Below are 24,496 nucleotides of genomic sequence, written 5' to 3'. Positions count from 1 at the left end.
ATTTTTATCTCAATATTCAAGCAAACACACTGATTGCTAAAATTATTAGATGAGCTGAGTACTAGATGCAATAATCAGCTTTGTTGTTTTTGGGTGTGAATTTATTTACTAACACCACGTTAAACTTTTCCCTCAATAAAGCCTCTATCTCACAGTCTGGGATTTCTTTCATGTCCACCAAGTCTGAGTCCTCTTTGAATGTGACCTCGCTGTACGTCCAACCAATCAGAGCTCTGAAACCTGTGGGTGTCTGAAGGGAGCAAATGGATTTGAGCATGAACAGAGAGTCTGGACTAGTCTGCAGGCAATCTGATGTCTCTAGGAAATGATCTGCATCACGGGGTGTTAATGTGAAGGAGTATAATATATTTGGTGAGCCATTTATCAACGAGGCTGGAATTAGCAAAGGCCTTATCTTGGACCAATTGCTTCCGTCCGGTCCTCTTCAAAACCCACTGCATCCCATTATTTATGAGGCAGAATACACCTGGAGGCTGCGGCTGGTCTTTACCTGAGATCAACTCTAAGGGATGCCAGATTTGGCACGACACTCCAAAGCTCACATCTGCTATGTACTGCTTCCATCAATCTCCACCAGATTGATAAAATGAGAGTCCATGGTGAGGAACTCCTGTTCCAGTGAGTTGAACACTTTGGAGCTTAGTATGCTGAATTTGTATCCCATTTCCTTCAGCACCCATGAGAACAAGAGGTTGTTTTCACAACACCAGCCTCCCCGGTTGCTCTTGGGACTATTTTATCATAGATGATGCGCAGGTCCATAGTGTTCTTCTCACCAGAATGGATGCTGAGCTTCTCAAATGGAATATTCATAACATGGAGCTTGTGGATGGTGAACAAATTGTCCTGGTTTTTCTTCTGTTATTTTATATTTAAATTATTTTGTGCAAACACTTGTTCCAGTCTTTAATAATAAAACAAGTTTACTTGATTTATTCTCTCTAGTGTTGGCTACTATCACTCACACACACACAGACTGAATTCTGACATTGCTCCGAACTGGTCTAATGTTCCCCTTCTTAGTCCCTAGACGCTTAACAATCAAAGAAGGGTCGTAACACCATGCTACTGGTTTGCATAATGTCTAAATGTTAAATTCATCACAATATAAACAGTTTATATTTACTTCAAATATTTTCATATACTGTGAAACATAATGTCATGCAAACTCATGATATCTAAATTAGAAATTTATATTATGGCACTTATGAACACCTGCAACTTGGGTAGAAGTACAATAATTATAGGGCTAAAATAGAGCCTTTTGTTTTACAGCGTCCTCAAGTGGTCAAATTAAGCTAATGTTTAAGATTCAGATTCATTTTTATTTTTTGTATAAATAAAGGTCTCAGCATGCATCAGTGTCATTCCTCAAATAACAGCTTATAAAAGGTCTGTTTAATTACTAAATAAAAATGCCACCACTATACTATATGTAGCAATTAATAAATATTAATACTGATGTTCTCGAGCAACACCAGTTTGATATTTATCTAAACTAACAGAAAACATGAACATTTCTTGAGAAAAATGCTTTAAACTCTCACATTTCCTGACACAATTATAATAGTGCATTTGCCAAATTATGTTCCACTGTAAAATACAATTGAATTATGTGCAGACTCATTGTGATGATTGTGCAACATGAAGGACTGAAATTATTTCAGTGGCATCTTCTGGCTGCTACAAAAATCACCACATCCCTTATATGTGGACTTATAACTTTTGTGGTCTTACACATCATAGATTAATCTCACCAATACATCTATATTGGTCTGAATCCATTCAAATATTGTATGACTATTCACACAATATTATATCAAATACCTCCCTTATTCTATTGTTTATTTATTCAGTTTCTAGATGACTTTGTCTGCATTTTTTATATATGCCTGTGTTGACTATTGTTGTCTGTCTGTATGCAATATCATCAAATTATTTTACTTTTTCAGCAGTTTGTTTTTCTTTGGATTGATAATGACTGTTTGAAACACATACAAGCAATAATCAGTGTAGTGAAAAAACTCATAGGACAGTTTTTATCTTGAGACCGACTTTATCCTTCATGTTCTGTTATAGTTAAAACTGAAGAAAAGCAGAGAAAGTGAACAAGAGTTTCACATGGTTTGGTTAGTAGACACAGAGCTGTTGTTGTGGAAAACATGCATCACTGAGCAAACTCCAAGGCTTGTGTATCTGAAACACTTGCTTGATTGATTGGGAGACAAACATGCTGTATCACGAGTTAGCCCCAAAAAGAAAGGAGGAAATTCCCTTTTGTTCTTTGCACAGAAAAATGAGAAGATTTAAGTTATGCAAGGTATTTTCCATTTTCTGTTTAATTTTGTCAAAATAGGATCTGTTCATAGACAAAGATAAGTAAAATAATAACAATAATTTTATATCAGCATGATGCTATATATTGCTAATAATTTTAATGAGCATGTTGAATACTTGTTTCGATAGTTTCAGAGATAGGCTATAGCTATTCAACAGCACCATAAAATCACATTTAATGATTTAGAACAAATGCTTGTGAGTTTTTATCATAACTAAGCAACTTATTGGCTAGGCTAGCCTACCAAGCTTATTTCTAGGGACATTTATGAAATCATTTACTGCATAGATGGAGCGAAAGGTTCATCTATGATACTTTGGGGGAAAAACAAACAAAACAAAACAAAAGATCAGATAAAGGCATTTTAGACAGGATGCCAAGGAGACAGGATGTTACGCAATTATTTGATTATTTCGGACGTGCTTTGATGTCTGCAGCCACAGCCTATGCAGTCTTTTTCTTTTCATTTATGTATTGCCAAGTTGAAGCTATTCTCCATTTTGAGACAGCAACCCAATTTCCACTTGTAGGTTCTTTTATAATTTTCCTTTAGTCCACGGTCCTTAGACGATGCTAGCTAATATTATGTGCTATTTTGAATCGGTCATTTTTCGTGACTCTTTTTGAACTTGTTCGCAAAAGGAGCAGAACCAAACATTTGATTTTCCGGTTGAGAGGGAATTAGTTAAAACGACTGAATATAGAAGGGCTCTCTGTCTCTGGTCGCTTTCAATCCAGCGCAATGCTGCACGAATGACATGATGTGGAGAGCGCATGCGCTGGAGGATTAGTCGGAAAAAAGGTGATAATGCGCAACATGCGTTTGTTTTTATAATGTAATATTTTTTTTTAATGAAAACATAAGTAATTTATTACTCCAAATAAATTATTAAAGCATTGGTATTCTATAAAATATATATGTAGTTGCTACTGTTTTGTATTAAACGTGTTGCTACTCTTCTGCCAAGTTAATGTAATAATGTTACTGGCTATTGCTTGACTATGGGTTGGTCTAAAAACCTGGGCCGAATTTGGTTTTATTTTCCTTTTACTACACAGTTTACAAGATGTTGAGTAGTTAGTAGCCTACTGTTGGACAGGTCGCTTCTTTTTTGTTCTTTGTTGTGTTCGATACATAAAATAATCCAGAACATTTTGAACGTGTGAACAAGGCAATGATAAGATAATAAGAAATTATAAAATGATAATATTATTTTATTTACACCGTGCCAATCATAAATGTAACGTGACGCAGTGCTTGGGCAGGTTAATAGATAGTGAACTTAGCTAACTGTCATGTGAACAAACCTGACTCATCAGAAATAGCCTAAGTGTTCATTGGTCAGGAGGCTTTAAAGCAGCATTGACCTGTACTGAGGACAGGTGCACCATGCCCTACTGAGAAGTTATGATGGTTCATATATAAACAAACAGGACAGACCTCACATTTTGATTGATAAAAAGATTTAAGTGTTCAATACGTTGTCAAGAATGCTGTAGAATGCAAATAATGGCAGGTATTTATTTTTTTTAAATAATTGCTAAAGTTATCTGCCCTAGTGCCCTTCATGTTGCCGAGAGAAATAAAAGCTTTAGAGTCTGCAAATTCATTGTTAAAATTTGTATTCTTAGAAACTGCAACTCGTTTTGACCGTAACTGTGGTGACTGACACTCATCAACCGTAACATAACATCTATGTAAAAAGTAGGTGAAAGAACCTTCTTGTGTCTTTGCCTTCTTACCCAGAGTCAGTTTCCTCAGGGCTGTTATAAACTCACTTTGGTTTATTTCACAGGCTGAAAAAAAGACTGTATTTTCAGCATCTGACAGGTGGTGAGAGAGACAGAGTAGGAGTGTCAAGACCTCTGCTCATGTTAACCTTTGAGCCTGGTAAAATAGTGATGTAACTCAGCGTCAGGACATTAAAGCTAGTTGCTGCTAGAGTATTAAGGCATTGGTGATTAGCCTGACAAATACATTGACCAGAACACAGTACCAGTAACAGCAGGTAAAGGGTAAGTAACTTTTACTACTATTACTATATTAGTATTACTGTTTTTGACACAAAGGGCACTGTTTTCATTCATTCAAGACATTATATTTCCTATTTCCTCAAGTTCATGTAAAGTTCTCGAATAATAACCTACAGAAACTGAAAAAATGAGGACCTCCACAGAGAAACAGAATGTGGAAGGAGATTCTTCTGTAAGTGAGATGCAGACTGTATATTTGACTTTTTTTCTGTCAAAACATTTGTCCTCTAATGAGATATTTTTGACTCTTCATTTTTGTTGGCTTTTATTTTATGATATCTATATATCTGTTTTTCTCTCTTATTGTGCAGAAACAGAGAAGAGATAGTGCTTCAGTCATGAGTGCTTTTCCTGAAGGTCCTCCGGTTCTAGATTACAGGGAACCAGAACCTCCTCCTAAGAAGCACAAGTACCAGCAAAGCTTAAAAACCCTCATCCCATTCCGTTTGGGCTCAAAGTAAGACATTCACCAGATTTCTCAACATTTTATAAGCATATTACACATTTTTATATCAATAATGAAAGTGATCTGTCCATTTCATCAAGAGATCAGAGAAAAACTAAAACATCTGTTTTCATCATTGCAAATGAATGAAATGCCCCAAGGTTTCTGTTTTTAATCAACAAGCCTTTCATTCATATATAATTTCTGAAAAATTCATAATGTGATCTTAAATGTACATTTTCTAACTTTTTACAGCTCACACCCAGTCGATGATGCTGGTTTCTTCTCCTTCACATCATTTGCATGGATGTCACCCATGATGTGGAAGCTCTTTAGGAATCGGTTAGATGAGGACTCACTTAATCTCTCACCTCATGATGGAGCCCACACCAATGGAGAGAGGTACAACAATTAAGCAAATTCTTCATAAGCTTTCCATTCTAATCTTTTAGGAAGTCTCAGCAGAATGAGTAGCTGCAGTGTAGCACTTGGCGAACTGAAACCCCAAGTCATTGTCTGATGTTTTTTCATATATCTAGGTTGAGTCTGGGAAAATGTATTAGTGGGGAAATGGATTATGTTCAAAAAATTATTATTATTTTTGTGATTTCTGTTGTGTTCAGGCTCCAAAGACTGTGGGATGAAGAAGTCGCCCGTGTGGGTCTAGAGAAGGCATCTCTTCCTGCAGTGGTCATGCGTTTCCAGAAGACAAGATTTATAGTGGCTTTCCTCGTCTCTGTCCTGTTTGCTTTCGGAGCATTTGTTGGTCCGGTATGTAAAATGGCTTAGAACAGGGGTGTCTAAACTCGGTCCTGGAGGGCCGGTGTCCTGCAGAGTTTAGCTCCAACCCTAATTAACCACACCTGAAGCAGCTAATCAGGCTCTGACTAGGCTTACTAGAAGCTTCCATGCAGGTGTGTTGAGGCAAGTTGGAGCTAAACTCTGTAGGACACCGGCCCTCCAGGACCGAGTTTGGACAGCCCTGGCTTAGAAGTACACAGCATCATTCAGTTGAAAAATGAATAAAATATATTACTTCCATGTTTGTTATAGTGCTCTATATTTTATATTGAAGATGATACCCTTTTGAGTGACCCACTTGCAAAAAATATAGTAGCAACTGTATATTTTTATGTATAAATACATATTTATACTTTGTGAGAAAAAAGTAAGCATGCTATTATAAAGTTGTTTCTTAAACTGAATAATTTATATTGTCATTGTACTAAAGGCAGATAATTCTAATTAAATGTGAAAACCTCTAGTGTGCATGATTTCTTATTATGTTTTGTCGTTTGAATGTTACTTTTTTACATTTGATCTCTCTTCTAGTCTATTTTAGTAAACGAAATCCTGAGCTACATTGAACAGCCTGAGTCATCTACACTGTTGCGTGGCATTGGTTTGTGTGTGGCTCTGTTCGTGGGTGAATTTAGCAAGGCATTTTTTGCATCACTCCTGTGGGCTGTGAACTTGCGCACCGCTGTGAGAGCAAAGGGAGCTTTCTCAATGCTCGCTTTCAACAAAATCATCTCTCTCAGGAGTCTAACCAGCATTAGTATAGGAGAGGTAAGCTATTGATTGTTGATTCAGCAGTGAATATCACCACTTTATCGTTTGTAGAATCTATTTATTGGTTATTTGATGTGGGATTTATTTGTGTTTATTTACTCTCTTTTACTAATCACTTTTTAATTACTTAAGGGGATAGCTCACCCAAAAATGAAAATTCTGTCATCATTTACTCACCCTCAAGTAGTTCCAAACCTGTATGAATTTCTTTGTTCTGCCGAACACAAAGGAAGATGTTTTGAAGAAAGTTTGTAACCAGGATGTTTTGGGGCACCATTGACTTCTATGGAAGTCAATGGTGCCCCAGAACTGCTCTTTTTCCCACATTCTTCAGAATATCTTCCTTTGTGTTCAGCAGAACAAAGACATTCATACAGGTTTGGAACTACTTGAGGGTGAGTAAATGATGACAGAATTTTCATTTTTGGGTGAACTATCCCTTTAAATTACATACAATACAAACAGAGCTTGTTGTGTTAATGCTTTGTTTCTCTATGGTGTAGACGATAAATGTGTTGACGAGTGATGGCTATCGAATGTTTGAGGCAGTCATGTTTGGAACATTTCTGCTGTGTGTTCCGTTCCTGCTGATCATATGTATCATATATGCCTGCGTCATTCTGGGATACACAGCACTTATTGGAATTCTGGTCTACTTGATCTTCTTACCAATACAGGTGTGCTGGTTTCTTCTGTAATGTGTTTTGATATCTGTATTTGATATTTACTCATCTTAGTAATGTTTTGTGGATTTTTCCTGTGTCTGTATGTGTGCGCTGTAGTTCTCTATTGCCAGGCTGATTGGTGGGTTTAGACGGCGGACTGTATCTGTGACAGACAGACGTGTTCGCACTATGAATGAAGTTCTGACCTGCATCAAACTCATTAAGATGTATGCGTGGGAGGAGTCTTTTGAAAAAACAGTCACAGGTTGTCCATCCATCCATCCATTTTATTTTATTTACTCATGACTCTATGGATTGCAGTAGGTATTCAGTTTTCTCTCATCTATTCCTACCTTATTTTGTCCAACCTAGATATCAGGAAAAAGGAGAAGTTGCTATTACAAAAGGCTGGTTATGTTCAGAGTTTAAACTCTTCCTTTACAACGATAGTTCCCACACTAGCAACCATCCTCACCTTCATTGTCCACACTGCACTGAACCTGCCTCTTCTACCTTCTACCGTGAGTGCAAAAAAACAAAAATATGCTTATATTCTGCTAAATTAATAAATAGGCACTACCCGTCAAAAAGTTTGATGCCTATAAAAAATCAATACGTTTATTACTTTTTAATTAAATGCTGCTTTTGTTTTACTTTAAATTCATCAAAGAATTCTGACAAATAGCAAAAATACCACCAGATCAGCATATTAGAATGATTTCTGAAGGATCGTGTCACACTGACTGGAGCTGCTGAAAATTCAGCTTTTCCATCACAGGAATAAATAGCATTTAAAAATATTTTTTATAGAAATAAAAGTTATATTTTACTGTATATTTGTTTTGCTGTATTTTTGATCAAATAAATGCTGACTTGTTTTAAAAACATATAATCTTACTGACCCCAGTGGACTTTTGGTACTGTAGATATAAATTTGAGTATTTTAACTTCATTACTTTTATACTGTTCAGTTATCTCTAATCTCTAACCTAATCTTATTGTTTCCTCACAGGCCTACACTATCATTGCTGTATTTAACTGCATGAGGATGTCTATGGGCTTGTTGCCATTTTCTGTTAAAGCGGTGGCTGAGGGTAAAGTGGCTCTCGCTAGACTCAAGGTTGGACTCTTTCACGTTTCTCTCATTTTATCCAAAACCAAAGATAATTATCTCTCCTTTATACCTAAACCATTGTTAAAAAGGTATTCTCTTTTCCTCGTGATTTTGTACCCTTGGCCCCATTGTCTGCTCTAATCTGGTATTAGTTCAGGACACATTGAGGAAGATTTAAATATTGTTCATACAAGTGACTCATATGTTTAGGAAACATATTTCCAGAGTATTTTACACACACTGTAGGTTGATACTCTTGACACATGTTGATCATGTCTGTTACACTGAATGAATATTTTGAATGAACCTGATTTTTCTCAGCAGCACGATGCTAATAACCAAACATTTAATGCTTGCATCTCTATAGAAGCTCATGTTGGTAAAGAACCCCAAAGGTTATCTCAAGCAGGATAATAATATGGATTTAGCACTGGCCGTGGAAAAGGCCTCATTCTCATGGAGCCTGCCAGATACCATGAACTCCACCGAGAATCCTCAAGATCCCTCAGAAAATGCCGACTTCAAACCTTCACTCAGAAACATCAGCTTCACTCTTTCAAAGGTGTGATATGACTATATTATATGGGACGTTATGACATTCCAATAGTTGATAAACATTCAGGATGTGTTCTAGCACTACAGCAGAGTCTAATGAATCTCTCTGTTCATTGATAGGGAAGTCTGCTTGGGGTGTGTGGCAATGTTGGAAGTGGAAAAACATCTCTTATTTCAAGTGTTCTTGAGCAGGTGTGGTGCCCCTGTCTTTTCTGCATCCTAACGAACAGATTCAGATATGATGTGATGAGGTGTGACTGACAGTATAATCATTTCTTCCTGCAGATGCATCTTCTGAGCGGGTCTGTGTCAGCTAATGGAACATTAGCATATGTTTCCCAGCAAGCCTGGATATTCCATGGGACTGTACGGGACAATATCCTTATGGGAGAACCATTTGACCAAACCAGGTGAAATTATAAACATCAAAGACTTTAGTCAACAGTTACGTTTCTGTTTGTTTGAAAATTGTCAGTAGAGTTCACTTCTGCTCAGTAAACTTTACAATCCAAAACAGGCAGTGCGGTTGCCAGAGTTTTACTAAACCACAAAGCCACATCTGAAGTTATTTTATGACATTTTACTGGAGGCCAGATGCCAACACTAAGTCTTTCATGTCAGCATCTTTATTGGCCAGAAGAGGAGAGGTTAATGTAGTGGAAGATTCTTACTGAAAACACACAGTCATGTCTCTTAAAGCAATGAGATAATTCATGACCACAGCCTTTCACCTTATATTTCGTCATGGGTTTTAAGCTACAATAAATCTTGATAAAACTTCTATAGCCTGATCTACATGGAAGGTAAAAGAAAAACCTTCATGAAGAAATAGCGATTAAAGGTTGTTCAGATCTCATATGATCAGAATGTATTATACAAATTTAGCTAATATATGAATAAAAGCGTCCCACAGTCTTGGAAATATATTGCAGCCAAAAAAGCTCAATTGTCTGCTGTCAATAGTGTAGCGATGCATGTAGCACAGCTCACAGAGAATCACTTTTAAACCAAGCAGTTTTCTCTTGGTTAACAAGGCGAATCTGCATGACCAACCTGATCCTGTTGCAAAATCTGCATAGGGTAGTCTTTCACCCTCACACAAAATTCCAGATTGTGTGGACTCTTGAAATTACTGGATTACACCTGCAAAAATGTCAGAACGGTGGTAAATGTGAGCACTCTTAGTCTTTCTATCTAAATATTAGGCGGTGGGATTGCAAGACTTGACAAAAGAAGAGTAGCTTAGTGTGAAACTCGACAGCTAAATTTAGTGAGCAGGTCTCCGACATACACAGTTTAGACACCACTAACCCATTCATCTTGAAATTACAAATATAGCAAGTAATAATTTACCTCCATGCCAGTCCTGTCATTCTAGGAAGTTGGCCCTCACCTTTCTAACACATGTAATATACCAGATATGTTGCCAAGAAGACAATGAACCGCTTTATGGTGTTTTTTATTGCTTGTAATGACTTTTATTGGATGGGGTAAATTTCTGTCTCTGGTCACAGTCTTAGCTGTTTTATAATCTATTTAAATTTGTTGTTGAACATTGATCATTTGTACTGAATTGCTGCATCCTAAAAAATGTGGTACGTGCTTGCTGTGTTTTAGATATGCCAGAGTTATTCATGCCTGCTGTCTGAAATCTGATCTAGCAATACTTCCATATGGAGACCAGACAGAGGTCTGTTTCCATATTTTACCAACATACAGTACTCTAATCAGAAACTTATACATTAGTATTGAATTCAGTTAAATAGCATATGAGGATGATAATATTACTTATGTATGTGTGTGTGTGTGTCTAGATTGGAGAGCGAGGTATTAATCTTTCAGGTGGTCAGAAGCAGAGGGTCAGTTTGGCCAGGGCAGTGTATTCTAACAGAGACATCTTCCTTTTGGATGATCCTCTGTCTGCCGTTGATGCACATGTTGGGAAGCACATATTTGAAGAATGCATCAAGAAAGAGCTGAAGGGCAAATCAGTCATTCTGGTCACTCATCAACTGCTGGTAATTCATTATTCATTATAGTAATACATTATTCCATTATGTCCTTTTCATTGGCTTTGCAAGCCTCTTTTCTCTTCGAAAGATTTGAACTGTTAGTAGAGTAAATATTTGCTCCTACCAGAGAACATAGCTGATTCCCAGTAGCTTCTGAAAACATGAAAATATTAGGGAATTTTAAGTGGTGTTTGTGGAAAAGTCATGGTCATCTATAAAATGTTAAAGTCATTATATTATCTAATAAAAAAGATACAAATGCTAAAAATATAAATATTTTTAAAGTAATGCAAAAATCAGGCCATTACAGGTTTCTGTAATGATATAGATTATTCTAGTTTTGATCTAAAACACTTATTTGACCAGCTCTTGTGTATACAGAAACCGGCTCCAAAAATGACATTAGATAAATAATCTTTGCTGAGTTATCCATTGCTTTTTGTCAACAGATATTTCAGAGCTTAAAGTCTGTAGATGTATGTACGTGAAGTTAATGTATTACCGCTGTCCTGGAAGAAGATACAATATAAAACATGCATGGAAATGCACATAAACCTCATGTAGATAGTTTCATGGTGTAAACAGTAATGATTTATGTGTTGTCATAAAACATTTAATGTATAACCTCCTCAGGTTGGGAAAAGGGTCATCTATTATTATTATTATTATTATTTAGTCATTTAGCAGACACTTTTATCCAAAGCGACTTACAAACGAGGACAACAGAAGCAATCAATTGTAGTATTAAAACAACTAAAAACAGATCCAAAACTAAAACTAAAACTTAATACTACCTATACACATTTTAAAAATAAAGAAATTAAATAAAAATGACAAATGCATACAACAACTTAACATTTAAATGAAAAAAAAAATAAAATAAAGCTAAAAACAATTCAAAATATTAAAGAACAAAAGGTATGAGTATAATAATGATTCTAACATAACACTAAGCCAAACACCAAAAAATATATATAAATATATATAAACTATATATATGTATATGTACAACCACACACATACATAAATATATATACACATTTATAAATTCAATATATATATATATTTCATTTCCATTTAGTTTGTTGAAGTATTAAAATAATTCATTAAATAAAACTAAAACTTAATAAAAGACCTATACAGACATAATAAATGACATAAAAAAGACATTAACTAAAATTAAAATAGATAACAAATACAAATCACGACAGTATAGTTTATAAGTAATCCTAAGAAATAACACTGCCAAACACACATGCTAAAAACAACAACTTAATTACACATAGTAAGAAATGGTTATAAAAACTGAAACAGAAGTGAAACAAGTCGTAGAAAAGAGCAGAAATCAAAAGTGATAATTATTAAAAAAAAGTGATACTTATCTAAGCCTGCCTCACTGATTATGTAATGGCTGGAACACATTTTCTTTCACACGCATTCACAAAATTCACCCTAATAGAGAGCTCAAACCTTTTGTTGACTCGTGTGACACGGCATGTCTTAGCAACTGTGTGAGTCAGTGTGACTCAGCACAGATGCCTTTAATGTGTAACTCCACATAATGATCTGAAAATCATAACTTTTAATTAGTAATTCCCAGATTGTTTTTGCATGCTCATCTCAACCGATGTCATCAGGTGCTCCTGCCTGTTGTGTTTGCAGTATTTGGAGTTTTGTGATCAGGTGTTGCTGTTGGATAATGGGGAGATAAAGGAGGCAGGGACTCACAGTGATTTGATGAAATCTAAAGGCCGCTACGCTCACCTCATTAACAACTTCCAGATGGAACAGAGCAATGTAACCACTCTCCCTTACTCCTCTCAATTGCTTTATCAATCAACTAGGCCATTAAAATAAACTTATGTTGACATGTACCAGTTACCAATATTAGAAAAAACTAAATCTGAGAACGGAATGTCACTGAATTTTTTCTTAATTTATATTTTTGGATGGTATAGGAAAATTCAGAGTCTGATTCTAATGACAATGACTCTAAACAGACCAATCCAGATGAGCCCAAAGTCAACGGAATCGAAAATCCAGGTTAGTGGTTAAACATGTTATTGACAAGAGTTAAAAGAATCTACTTTTCTTTCATTTTGGATCCCTTTAGGAGAGCAACAACAAATCAAATTGACCAAGTCTAAAAAATTCACAGCTATTTACTACTGTGAAACCTTTTATATTTTCCTGAGATTATTTTATTTTATAATAAATACATGCAATTTATTTATAAATATATATATTCTAAGATATACGATAATCCTATATCTAAGTATTTATAAATGTTTTATAATAAATATAATTAAATAATAGCTGAACTTGATTAAAAATTGAATTAGAAAAGATTGTCTAAACAAAGCATCATGTAAATTCCGTATAAATTCAAAGTTTTGCATGAACGTTTTAAGTTCAGCATTGTGTTTTACAGATAGATATAAGGCTGGAGGATTGTGACAAATTTGTTTTCAGGTGACTTGCTGTAGGAGATGTTACAGTTTAAATATGCAGTCCCTACGCTCGCTAATTATCAATAAATGTAATGAATAATTATTTTGGTATAACAGACATCTGCTTAAAACTTTATTTATTTTCTCTTGATAGCTTTTGATTTGTCTGATGAGAAACATGTAACAAATGAATTACCCAAAGACTCCACAGAAACAAAAGGTAGATTAATGAAAACATTCACAAGATATAATCAAGAAAATATCTATTATATTCACGCTGGTTAACTTTGACTCACACAATGGTCTGTGTATGTTTTACAGGGAAAAAGGATCAATTAGTAACACGAGAAGTGTCTCTTGAAGGTTCAGTTACGTGGAGGACATACCACGAATACTGCAAAGCTGCCGGAGGTTTTTTTCTTCTTTCTCCACCTCTGTCTCTTTGTACTTTATAAATGCTATTAACGCTGTTTCTAATTTATACCTTTATCTCTGTCTGTATATCTTAATAGGGTATATACTACTGTTCATTGTAATTCTTTTCTTCATTCTTCTCGTGGGATCGACTGTTTTCAGCAGTTGGTGGCTGAGTTACTGGTTACAACAGGGATCGGGGGTAAATACACACACACACACACACACACACACACACACACACACATTCATGTGACTCATCAAGACCTTACCATCGTACTATCAAATCATGCTTTTCTCTCTCTTTTCTTATAGAACAGCAGTAGTAATTCATCAAGCAGTGGTAATATCTCAGAGAATCCAGACCTGCCATTCTACCAAATGATTTATGGCATTATTATTGTTGTTATGGTACTGCTGTGTATTGCCAAGGGCTACGCCTTCACTAAAGTCACTTTGCGTGCTTCTTCCAAACTGCATGACACCATGTTCAAACGGGTACGACATATTATTAGCAGATTAACCCCCCACCCATTAGTAAACATGAACTAGGAATGAACAATACTTCTACAGCATTTATTAATCTTAGTTAATGTTAATTTCAGCATTTACTGATGCATTATTAAATTCACAAGTTGTGTTTGTTAACATTAGTTAATGTAGTGTGAATTAACATGAGTAAACAATGAACAACTGTATTTCCATTAACTAACATTAACAAAGTTTAATAAATAGTGCAATAAATGCATTCTTCATTGTTTTGTTCATGTTAGTTAATACATTAACTAATATTAATAAATGGAACCTTATTTTAAAGTGTTACCGATATTTCCACTATTTCTGCTGTAATTATGACAAAGCTGCTTGTTTTTGAATTTTTTTTATCAGAAACTGGAATTGTATTAATACTATATTAGTGAAATAGTAGATTAATAATGATTTATTTTAATGATTCCTGTACTTTTTTTAGAATTAGATTAGACTTTTAATTTATCGTTATTGGTTCATGGCAAAGGAACTTGTTTTTATAATGTGAGTTGAAGTGAGTTAAGTTGAAGTGATCAAGCATTGTGCTACTATTTTCTCTGTAAAATGAGAACTGCAGCATCTTGATACCATGCGACTGACTGTACTTGTCATCAGATCCTTGGCAGCCCAATGAGTTTTTTCGACACAACTCCAACTGGCCGCTTGGTGAACCGCTTCAGTAAAGACCAAGATGAGGTTGATGCAGTTTTGCCATTCAACATGGAGAACTTTTTGCAGTTCTGTCTGATCGTCACTTTCACCATTCTCACCATCTGCGTAGTGTTCCCATACCTCCTGATCGCAGTGGCAATTCTCGCAGTCATCTTTGCCACAATCCTATAGTGAGACACAAACATTAAACCTTAACATTATAAGATGAGGTTTTGTTTTTATCACAATCACTGATCAGCCAAACAGGTTTCACTGGCATGAAACATACAAACCATCTATGTTTTCTCTTTGCCCTAGTGTTTTCCAAAGGAGCATTCGCCAGATGAAGAGGATGGAGAACGTGAGTCGATCTCCCTGGATCTCCCTCACCACCTCTACCATACAGGGACTCAGCACCATCCATGCCTATGACAAAAGAAATCAGTACATTGAACAGTAAGATATCACTGTCAATATATTTGGATCTATGAAAATATATTAAGATATTCATTTATATTAGAAAATATTTTTAAAAAGTCACACAGTACATGTTGTGGTACTTGCCAAAATGAATATGAAACACCATTATGACACTAATGAATCATTTCCCAGAATACAGCATACATAAGCAATAACAGGAAAGCATAAAGCGTTAATATTTAGACCAACAACATGATTACAAGTGAGATATTGCTTTATGTAACAGTCTAGTTAATATTAAACCCGAAATTGAATTGTAACTTACATTTTAGACACAATATTGCCAGTTACTTCATCTGTTTCTGTTCCACCAATGAAACCAGAACAGAATTAGTGTTTTTTGAGTCAATGACTCAAAGACAGCTGTGTGTCGCCACCTACTGGTGTAATGATGTAACTTGGAGAAAGATACTAAAAAGACCCTGTGCTGTTGGACCATATACAGCCAAATAGATTCAAGGACCAGAACTAACTGTTGTATAATTTGAAATAACATTTAGGCCGTAAGATCGAAGAGAACCTTGTTTGAATTTGAAAAGTTTTTTTTTTTTTTTGTTCTTCACACAGAAGCTGTCACTAATTGTTCAGTAGTCCAGCTGACTGTATGTTGACTTCACATTAAATAAATGTAGAAAGCAAACCAATGAATTGAAAGTCACATGTTGCTTGTGTGTTTCGAATGACAGGTTTAAGATGCTGAGTGACACCAACTCAAACCACTTCATGCTGTTTAATTGTGGGACTCGCTGGCTGTCATTTTGGTTAGACTTCCTGTCCGCTAGTGTTACTCTGATAGTGGCACTTTTTGTAGTGCTCAGCCCCAATGAGGCCATAAACTCTTCTCAAAAGGGCCTGGCCTTATCTTACACAATACAGGTACATCTCACAGACTAGAACAGTAGGTTAACAAATGAAAGTTTATATTATGTCAGAGTCAACTAGGTGTCTGAGCACATTTCTTGCATTTTTGTCATTGCAGTTGACAGGAATGCTTCAGTTTGTGGTGAGATTGTCCACCGAGGTGGAGGCGAAGTTTACCAGTGTAGAGAGGCTGCTGGAGTATATTACGGTAAGAGACTTAAACATTAAGCTTACCTCAGTATATCATGCATTCATATTCAGTTTAGAAGATGGTTTTGATTTCTTACCCCTGCATGCTTGTGTGATGTAGAGTTGTGTATCAGAGGGTCCACGAAGTGTCAAGGATGCAAATACTCCCGCCGGCTGGCCACAGGAGGGCGCCATTACCTTTAAAAACTACAGTATGAGATACAGGGACAATACGCCCATAGTCCTCAATAATCTCCACATAAATATTAAACCCGGGGAAAAAGTCGGCATTGTGGGACGCACTGGCTCTGGTGAGAGAGGATGTATTAAGTTTTATTCAAAGCTTAATTTATGTTTTCATTTTTAAATTCTCTTATTATTGTCATAAGTTAATATTGACAGTTACCTGGGTTAAGTTCAGAAATAGAAAGTCGTGATATGTACTGAAATATATTGTTGCCTTCATAAAATGCATAAAGCAGTTTGTGCATATCAGTAAACGCATTTGCACAATGAATGAGGCTGTTCTGCCAGATCCTTCTGAAATTGACCCTTTCTTTCTAATTCAGGAAAGTCCTCTCTGGGTGTGGCATTGTTCCGTTTGGCAGAGCCGGCTGAGGGCACTATACTTATTGATGGTATGGACATCTGCAAGCTGGGGTTGAGAGATCTTCGCAGCCAACTCTCCATCATACCACAGGATCCTGTACTCTTCATCGGCACAGTCAGGTGACCTGCCACCTTTCAACTCTTCCACTCTTCTACTATCTTATTTACAATTGGTACTTATTCAACCAGTGAATCGCCTCACTTCAAATTACTTGAAACTGAAATTTACAACAGACATTGTGAAATATCACAACTGCAAAAATTTATTTGCAATTACAAGGATTATGCAATTATGAAAAATAAATTGGCAGTGATCTTTGATACTTAGAACCTTAATGTACATATTGTGTGTGTATTATAATCTTATACATTTTGTGGTCACTATAGAAATAGTCACTATAGTTCGCATGAACCAGAAATTGTTACTGATGTAAATCGAAGAAAATGGCTTCTCAAACAGGGGAAAAAAAGGGGAGGGATTGATTTTGTCTATCTGGAATTTATTTGGATTGTTGCTGTCTGCTAATTTCTGTGACGTTTTCACATGATTAACACGGTTGCTTGACGAGAGGGAATGAAACTTGTCTGGTTATTGGACAACTTTTTTGCCCAGCATTCATTCGTGCACAGCGAAGAGCAGTGTTATTTTAGTATTACTGATATGGTACCCTCTCAGAAAAAAAAGGTACAAAAGCGGTCAATGGGGTGGTACCCTTTCACAATGTACTAATATATGTACACTTCAAGTACTAATATGTATATTTTAGGGGTGAATACAGTACAAAGGTGTGTGAGAGAGTGTATTATATTATTAACTTTTATAAATATTTTTAAATAGTTGTAGTTTTATATTTTCTTTGTTGTCCATTTTAGTTAAATGCCTAGTTAGTAATTTTGCTCTGTTTTGTCATTATTATTATTATTTTTTATAAATATGTCTATATATGTATATATATGATAATTTTCAGTCATTTTTGTTTTAGTTGAGCTGATAGCTCAAGTTTAGTTTAGCAAGAGCTGATAAAATGTAAAAACTGTAACTTGAATGCAATGTAAGTCGCTTTGGATAAAAGCGTCTGCTAAATGCATAAATGTAAATGTAAATGTAGTTGTAATTATTAGTACATCAAGTTAAACTCAATGAAAATGAGAAATGTTGCCTTGGCAAAAAAGGCAAAGCATTTTTTTTATTATTTCAAACAATACATTTTAGTTCACTGGTTTTTAAAAAATAATGATTTGCACCGATAAATAATTTATAATAAACATTGCAATATTCCATTAAAAAAATAATTGTTGATTTTGATTTTATGGTGACTTCAAAGAGTTTTCTTTGTCTGGTTACTTTATACAGGTATAACCTGGACCCTTTTAACAACTACAAAGATGAGGAGCTCTGGCTTGCTTTAGAAAAGACCTTCATGAAGGACACGGTAAAGACTTGAACGAGGCCTACAAGCAATACATGCTTCACATAGCAGAAAACAGCTAGGATGCTCACACTTTTTCAGCTACAGGCTTCCGAAGTTTCAAACTTGATGAACAATGCCTTTTTTATATAAGTATTTGGCATTTGATCAATTGGCACTTTAACTCCATTCACTCATTATGATAAAGTTAGCTTTCAGGTGATCCGTGGGGTGCCATGATTTCATTGTGATTTCAACAGTCACGGATTCTACAAGGAGAAGCTCAAACATCATTAAGTTAATCTAGCCTTTTATGTGAGGATATCATTTATTGAAAAACAAAGAAAAATCACAATATAAGAGTGGGCATGTTAGTATGAGCTGCACTATTATAGTGATGAAACATAGACGTAACATCTGCTTAAATTCCTCTCAGTCCCTTTCAGACTTTGGGCCATGGTAACATAAAAAAGAATAGAGAAACAGCAATAGAATATAATAGTCATAGAATATGAAAGAAACACTCAGGTATTCAGGTGTTAAATCATCCACACATCTCTCTCTCTCTCTCTCTCTCTCTCTCGCAGATTGCTAAGCTGCCAGAGAAGTTGTACTCTCCAGTAGTGGAGAATGGAGAGAATTTCTCGGTAGGAGAGCGGCAGCTGATGTGTATGGCTAGAGCGCTCCTCCGCAATTCAAAAGTAAAAACACACCCAGAATCCCCTCAAAAATATCCCTTGTTCTTGAAGTGTCTGATAAATTTGTGTCCATAGATTATTCTACTGGACGAGGCGACAGCGTCTATAGACTCTGAGACTGACAGCATGATCCAGCACACCATCAGAGATGGCTTCCAGCACTGCACTATGCTCACAATCGCCCACAGAATCAACACGGTATTGGAGAGTGACCGCATACTTGTCATGGACCAGGGCAAGGTGATCCACTGCTTCTTATATATAAAATGACACTGAAAACTGTTGTTATTTAAATATATTGTAAATATATAATAGCATAATTAAATAAGCCTAATTTGATGTTTTCTTCCAGGTGGTTGAGTTTGATCCACCACAGGACCTGATACAGAGGCCGAAGTCTTTATTTGCATCACTTCTAGCAGCAGCAAATCAAGTGAACTCCTGAAGCACTCACATACTCATATTAGACCTTCACACTGTTGCAAGAATCTGCGGTAGAGCGTACAAACTGGAGGGGCAATTGTTTTTCTAAAGGGGACCTCAGTAAGGGAGGGAAGGGGGACAGGGCCACATAACTTTTCAAAATTAATAAGTAAAAACATTGCACTTTTTTTATTTAAGCTTCACATTATTAGTGTAATTTTCTTGTAAAAGTTTATATGTCTACTTTATATTTTGTATCTTACTGAGACTGGATTTCGAAAGCTCTTTAGTCGTAGCTATAGCACTTACAGACTACGCTTTAAATGTTCACTCATTTTTCATACGTTCATCAAATGTATATATTTAAAATATTTATATGATTTTTTAAATGTATGAAACGTATATCGAAGGAAAACACATGCACAAATAAAGCCTTGTTTCTATCTTGTAAGCTTGTATTTCACTTTATAGCATAAGATGTTATATAGTACATTTCATTTACTATGCTTGGAGAATGTTCTTGTTGAGTTGGTGTGTGTTTGTGTGTGCTTCTCATCTTGCACACTTGGTGTCTCTCTCCTCCTCCAGTACCAGTGCTTATTGGGCCATGGTTGCATCAGTGGAGACACTAACTGATGAAATGTGTTGAAATTTCAGCGTCAGCGTGCATCTCAGACTGATGAGGGATTGAGGGAATTATTTTAACTCCGTGAAGAGACAGCGTGAAAGACATTAATCAGATATCACTGACTTTTTATTGCTTGTGTCCAATATTCTTCAGCACAACTTCTGCAGTGACGCTCATGTGCCCATATGACGCATCATTTAAAACACTTTCTTTCAGAGACTTTTGTATTTTAAGTTATATTTTTTTGTATTTTGAGCAATGCACCTGCAATACTTATTTAGGCCAATACCTTTCCACACACACACGCACAGTCTTGTTTGAGTACACCAAGTTTCCATTGTCACTTACTGTTTTTTGTTCTGTCAGTCTGTCATCAGGTGAGAGGATTAACCAACCCTCTTGACTTCCTGTGAAAGACTTTTCCCGTCACTTGTAGGTTTCGTTTAACTACAGCATTAGTCGTGATTTACACTTTAGGCGCAGATTTACTCAACAATGAACAAACTGTATTCCAAGAACATGGGAACATGCACACCAACAAAAAGTGTCATTGACTGCCAGTACCTGTGTCAGTATCGTTTGAGTCATCCAATCAAATATTCTTTGACGTGATGCCAAAGTCTCACTTCCCTTTAACCTAGAATCCAACCGTATATTGCATCTTCAACCTTTAAACATTCAGTTAAGGCTTTAGTGATTACTTCTTCATGGAATAAAAACTTCTATGTATTAACTTTGTCTTGCTCCCACTAGGGTGCAGTGTTGTCTGAGAAAGTTGAGAACTTCAGAGCAAAAACTAAAAGCACAAGTATCTTGGCATAGAAACATATACAGTGGCCCCAAAATGTATTTGGACATTTAAGTCACACTTAAAAATGTATCCGTGCCATTGCATTTGGAAATAAAATATCAAACCAAGTGACATTTATTTTAAAGAAAGAATGCTTTTCAGGCAAAACATTAATGTTTAAATGATAAAATAATTGCTATACTGTTTAAAAAAATAAATTTGGTCACCTTGTTTACAAACTGCAACATGTCCATAGTTAATAGTTTGCAGATACTGTTTGGTTTGATATTTTAATTGTGACTCAATGTCCCAACACTTTTAGGTACATGTACTGTATGTACAACTCCACCTTAATCTGCATCAGAGAAGTGGGTAATTGGTGTTAAGGATCCAAAATAGTGCAAACATGATCACCAGCCTGAACGCCAAGACTAACCAATGAGGTAAAATCTGCAGTTGTTTTACAAACCTGTGTTGAACTAAAACTGATTTAGGTTTTTATCAAGCCCCTGTTTCTCTCTCTCTCTCTCTTCCAGTTGGTAGTTTGCAAGAACAATAAATCATTGACAAATGTGAACTCTATTCTTAGCCTTGTATTACAGTTGGCCCCATCTAGTTCTTTCCTAACACTGTTGGACAAAGCTGAATGCTTTGTTTCTGATCAGTGAAAGGGATCTTTGATCAGGCCAAGTCTTAATTGAAGATGATGAAGACAGTAAGCAGGCATGCTCAGTGAGGCCAGATGTGCCTGTAATAGTCCCCAAAGCTTTGCACACGCACAACGATCACAATATAATCGTGTTTTCCCTTTTGGAGAGTTTGGCCAAGCGATGTTAGTAGAGGAAGTCTTCAATCACTCAGCAGTGAAGCTGTTACTCAATACAAGAAAAAAAGAAGAATTATTACACCTCTCAGTCTGTATGTGAAGTCCTGCTGTGATCTGTCAGCTTTGGCATGGTGGAACTTTAAATAGATATTTTTCTGCTTATAAAATAATATAATAATGCTTATCATCATTATAATAATTATAGTCATTTGTTCAAAAATGTAATGAAACGTTTTGTGCTCTGCTGAACTCTAGCATCAAGTGTATTTGAAATCAGAGAATTAAGAGTGATAATTGTTAGCTGAATAATTTAGTTAGCCTACTGTTGCACAACATATGCATGTAATATTGCTGCAGTGTTCGTGTTACTATAGGCTGATTGTTTTGCATATGGCAATGGACCATTTTTTTTTCCTTAGTGGAAGCTAAGCTGAAAACATACAGGTTAACTTATAAAATTGTTTCAACAGAAATTTCATGTCCAAATTATTATTTTATTTTGTAAGTGAGAATAGCCATGCAATAGGCAGGATAATGTGAAGTTGTTCATTTTATTGCCTAAATTGTATCGAGAAATTGTTTTACACATTACTACAAATAAAACAAAAAAAAAAAACATTGTTACTATAGTTAAACCATGGTAACCACAAATTAACCATGGTTTTGCTACACTAACCATAGTTTAACCATGATATTTGTAGTAAAAATGTGATTATCCAAATGGAAATCAATTAAAAAAAAAAAACATGGTTACTACACTTTTACTATAATAAAACCATGGTTAATTTCGGTAAGGGCACACTTAACACAATCATGGAATATGTCTTACTGGTTAGCTGTAATTACATTGCACAGTAGTGTAAAAAAAACTTTATTGCTTAATAATTTATATTTATTCTATAGTGAAATAATGTTAAGTTCACTAAATGTTCAGTTGATTCATAGTAATTAATAGAAAACGACATCGATGTATGTGTTTGTTTCCAAATACATTTCAGGGGGAAACAAATACACATCAAGTACTTGCATCAAACATAAACTTTTCAAAATGTTTGTCTTAGCTTTTTAAGAGAAAGTGCTTATTTAGATTCATTTCACAGAGATGGTACCCAAACCATGTTTTTCAGTTAATCAGATCATGATCCACCATATATAAGTATTTATACTGTTTGCTTTTTTGCAAAGTAAAACAACATGACTATCCTTCCAGGATGACTGGCAGCCTTGACTGGGTCTGAGAATGTTTCTAGAAACAAGCCCACTGTGTCTTCACTCCCCTTCACAAGCACTAAACCCCAATCATAAGAGAACCCTCTGGAAAACATTTCCAAATAAAAAACAAGAGATGTACTTAATCCAAGTACTCCGAGCATATAGCATTCTGAAGCATTTAAAAGCTGTTTAAATGGGAGCAGACATTTTGTTTAGCTCTTTAGCTTGTATTTTGTCAGTATGTATGTTTGTGCTTTCTATTTTTTTTTTGTCCTGCATGTTTTCCCCTTCTCCTCACATAAACACCCTCAGACTGTCTCCTTTCATAATTAGCCCTGTCGCTCTTACTCATCACTCTTACCTCTCTTTCTTTCTCTCTCTCTCTCTCTCGCACGCACGCACACACACCAACAACAACAACAACAGCCTAAAAGGCCCATCACTCCCATCTCTGTCAGCTGGTTGTGGTGGTAATAATGACACATGGTTTCACAGGAAAAAAAAGTCCCACATTGTGATTTACAGAAGATGCTCAAGGTCATAAATCACAAGTCCTGGTTTACATTACCTTTCAGCCAGTTGAATATGCACAGAGCTATACTGGGTGTGGTATGTGTGGGATATACTGAGGTGGATTCAAAGTATGAAATCAAATCCAGTGTCATGACTCTGCAGCAGCAGAATGTACTTGCGGTAACACGGCATTTCCTGTCTCACCCTTTTACAAGGAAAGAATTCCCAATCTGAGTCAGCTAAATCAGGTGTATCTGGAACCAGGTTGTTTACCTGCTACACCAGGGACATTTTTTACGATTAAATCTGACACCTGATATCAGATTCACTTCACAGCTGTGACCAAATGAAATAGTATTAAGAGGTCATGCCACCACATTCAGCTTTGTATGAACGACACCTGTTAATCTGCAGGAATGTTTCCACGAACACCTAAAAACTTGCTCTCTCTGGATAAGATATGGTAGTCAGTGAGCTGTAAAACTAGACCATTGAACCTAACAGGGACTGAGACTGATCTGTGGACTTAAAACACAAAGGACATTCTTTTACCCTCGTCCTTATCTCTTTTTTTTTTCCTGCGGTTTGTTTCTCAGTCTCGAATTCAAAGTTTGATGGTGATAATATATCACTAGCTATTATGCTGAGTATGTGTCTGATAAAGCTAATCCACTGATATTCTTCTGCACTCGAACAGACTGGCCTTCCGGGATTTAGCTGGATCTTCAGTATTTAAATGGCAAAGGTACAAAAACATCTGCATGTTTTTGCACCACTGCCATTTGAAAGCGCAACACTGCTGGCAGCAAGTGAGGACAAGCACCTGAAGTTAATGGCATCACTGTTGCCATAAATCCAGCTTAGCATCTCTACTTCTGTGAGGCCGTTCTTCCCCTGTGTATGGACAAGATGCATCCCAGGTTCCCTTAACAGATTAGTTCACCCAAAAAATGAAAAACCTGTGATTATTTAAACATCATCCAAACTCATCATATGCCAGAACACGAAGGAGAAATTCTGAAGACAATATTGGTCACTGTTTTTCATAATTACAACGAG

General features: G+C 35.9%; 1 protein-coding gene and 1 pseudogene across 3 annotated transcripts; one reads left to right on the top strand and one right to left on the bottom strand.

Annotated features, from left to right (window-relative positions):
- Positions 1-61: 61 nt before the first annotated feature.
- Positions 62-3,751, bottom strand: LOC306870087 (arylamine N-acetyltransferase, pineal gland isozyme NAT-10-like; annotated as a pseudogene). Its single transcript has 2 exons — positions 3,728-3,751; positions 62-879 (listed from the first exon to the last, which is right to left on the bottom strand). The product of its transcript is annotated as an arylamine N-acetyltransferase, pineal gland isozyme NAT-10-like (transcript).
- A 549-nt stretch (positions 3,752-4,300) lies between these two features.
- Positions 4,301-19,917, top strand: LOC306851385 (ATP-binding cassette sub-family C member 12-like). Of its 2 annotated transcripts, none has more exons than XM_079387570.1 (31): positions 4,301-4,375; positions 4,478-4,565; positions 4,705-4,850; positions 5,094-5,240; positions 5,462-5,609; positions 6,171-6,407; positions 6,914-7,087; positions 7,193-7,340; positions 7,448-7,596; positions 8,088-8,195; positions 8,557-8,751; positions 8,865-8,936; positions 9,030-9,154; positions 10,362-10,434; positions 10,559-10,762; positions 12,419-12,553; positions 12,715-12,799; positions 13,361-13,426; positions 13,528-13,617; positions 13,719-13,822; positions 13,936-14,118; positions 14,764-14,990; positions 15,118-15,255; positions 15,966-16,155; positions 16,259-16,348; positions 16,451-16,640; positions 16,899-17,058; positions 18,293-18,371; positions 18,935-19,048; positions 19,121-19,285; positions 19,398-19,917. In XM_079387570.1, exons 2-31 carry the CDS (start codon positions 4,521-4,523, stop codon positions 19,488-19,490), a joined length of 4,080 nt encoding a protein of 1,359 aa, XP_079243696.1. In that variant the 5' UTR covers positions 4,301-4,375; positions 4,478-4,520; the 3' UTR covers positions 19,491-19,917. The 2 variants fall into 2 exon arrangements, with proteins under 2 accessions (XP_079243696.1, XP_079243697.1); XM_079387571.1 differs by having other exon boundaries at positions 4,314-4,375; positions 4,510-4,565.
- The last annotated feature ends 4,579 nt before the right edge of the window (positions 19,918-24,496 follow it).

This window comes from Barbus barbus (assembly GCF_936440315.1).
Source record: "Barbus barbus genome assembly, chromosome: 1".
In the NCBI taxonomy this organism is placed as follows: Eukaryota; Metazoa; Chordata; class Actinopteri; order Cypriniformes; family Cyprinidae; genus Barbus; species Barbus barbus.
Note: the sequence above shows the minus strand (reverse complement) of the source record. Positions and strands in the feature narration are given on the sequence as shown.

Excerpts from the sequence above, each read along its gene's own strand:
- LOC306851385 (XM_079387570.1), top strand. The coding sequence starts at position 4,521 with ATGAGGACCTCCACAGAGAAACAGAATGTGGAAGGAGATTCTTCT. Across the intron at positions 13,618-13,718 it reads ATACTGCAAAGCTGCCGGAG|GGTATATACTACTGTTCATT; the intron begins GTTTTTTTCTTC and ends ATATCTTAATAG. Across the intron at positions 19,286-19,397 it reads TTGTCATGGACCAGGGCAAG|GTGGTTGAGTTTGATCCACC; the intron begins GTGATCCACTGC and ends GTTTTCTTCCAG.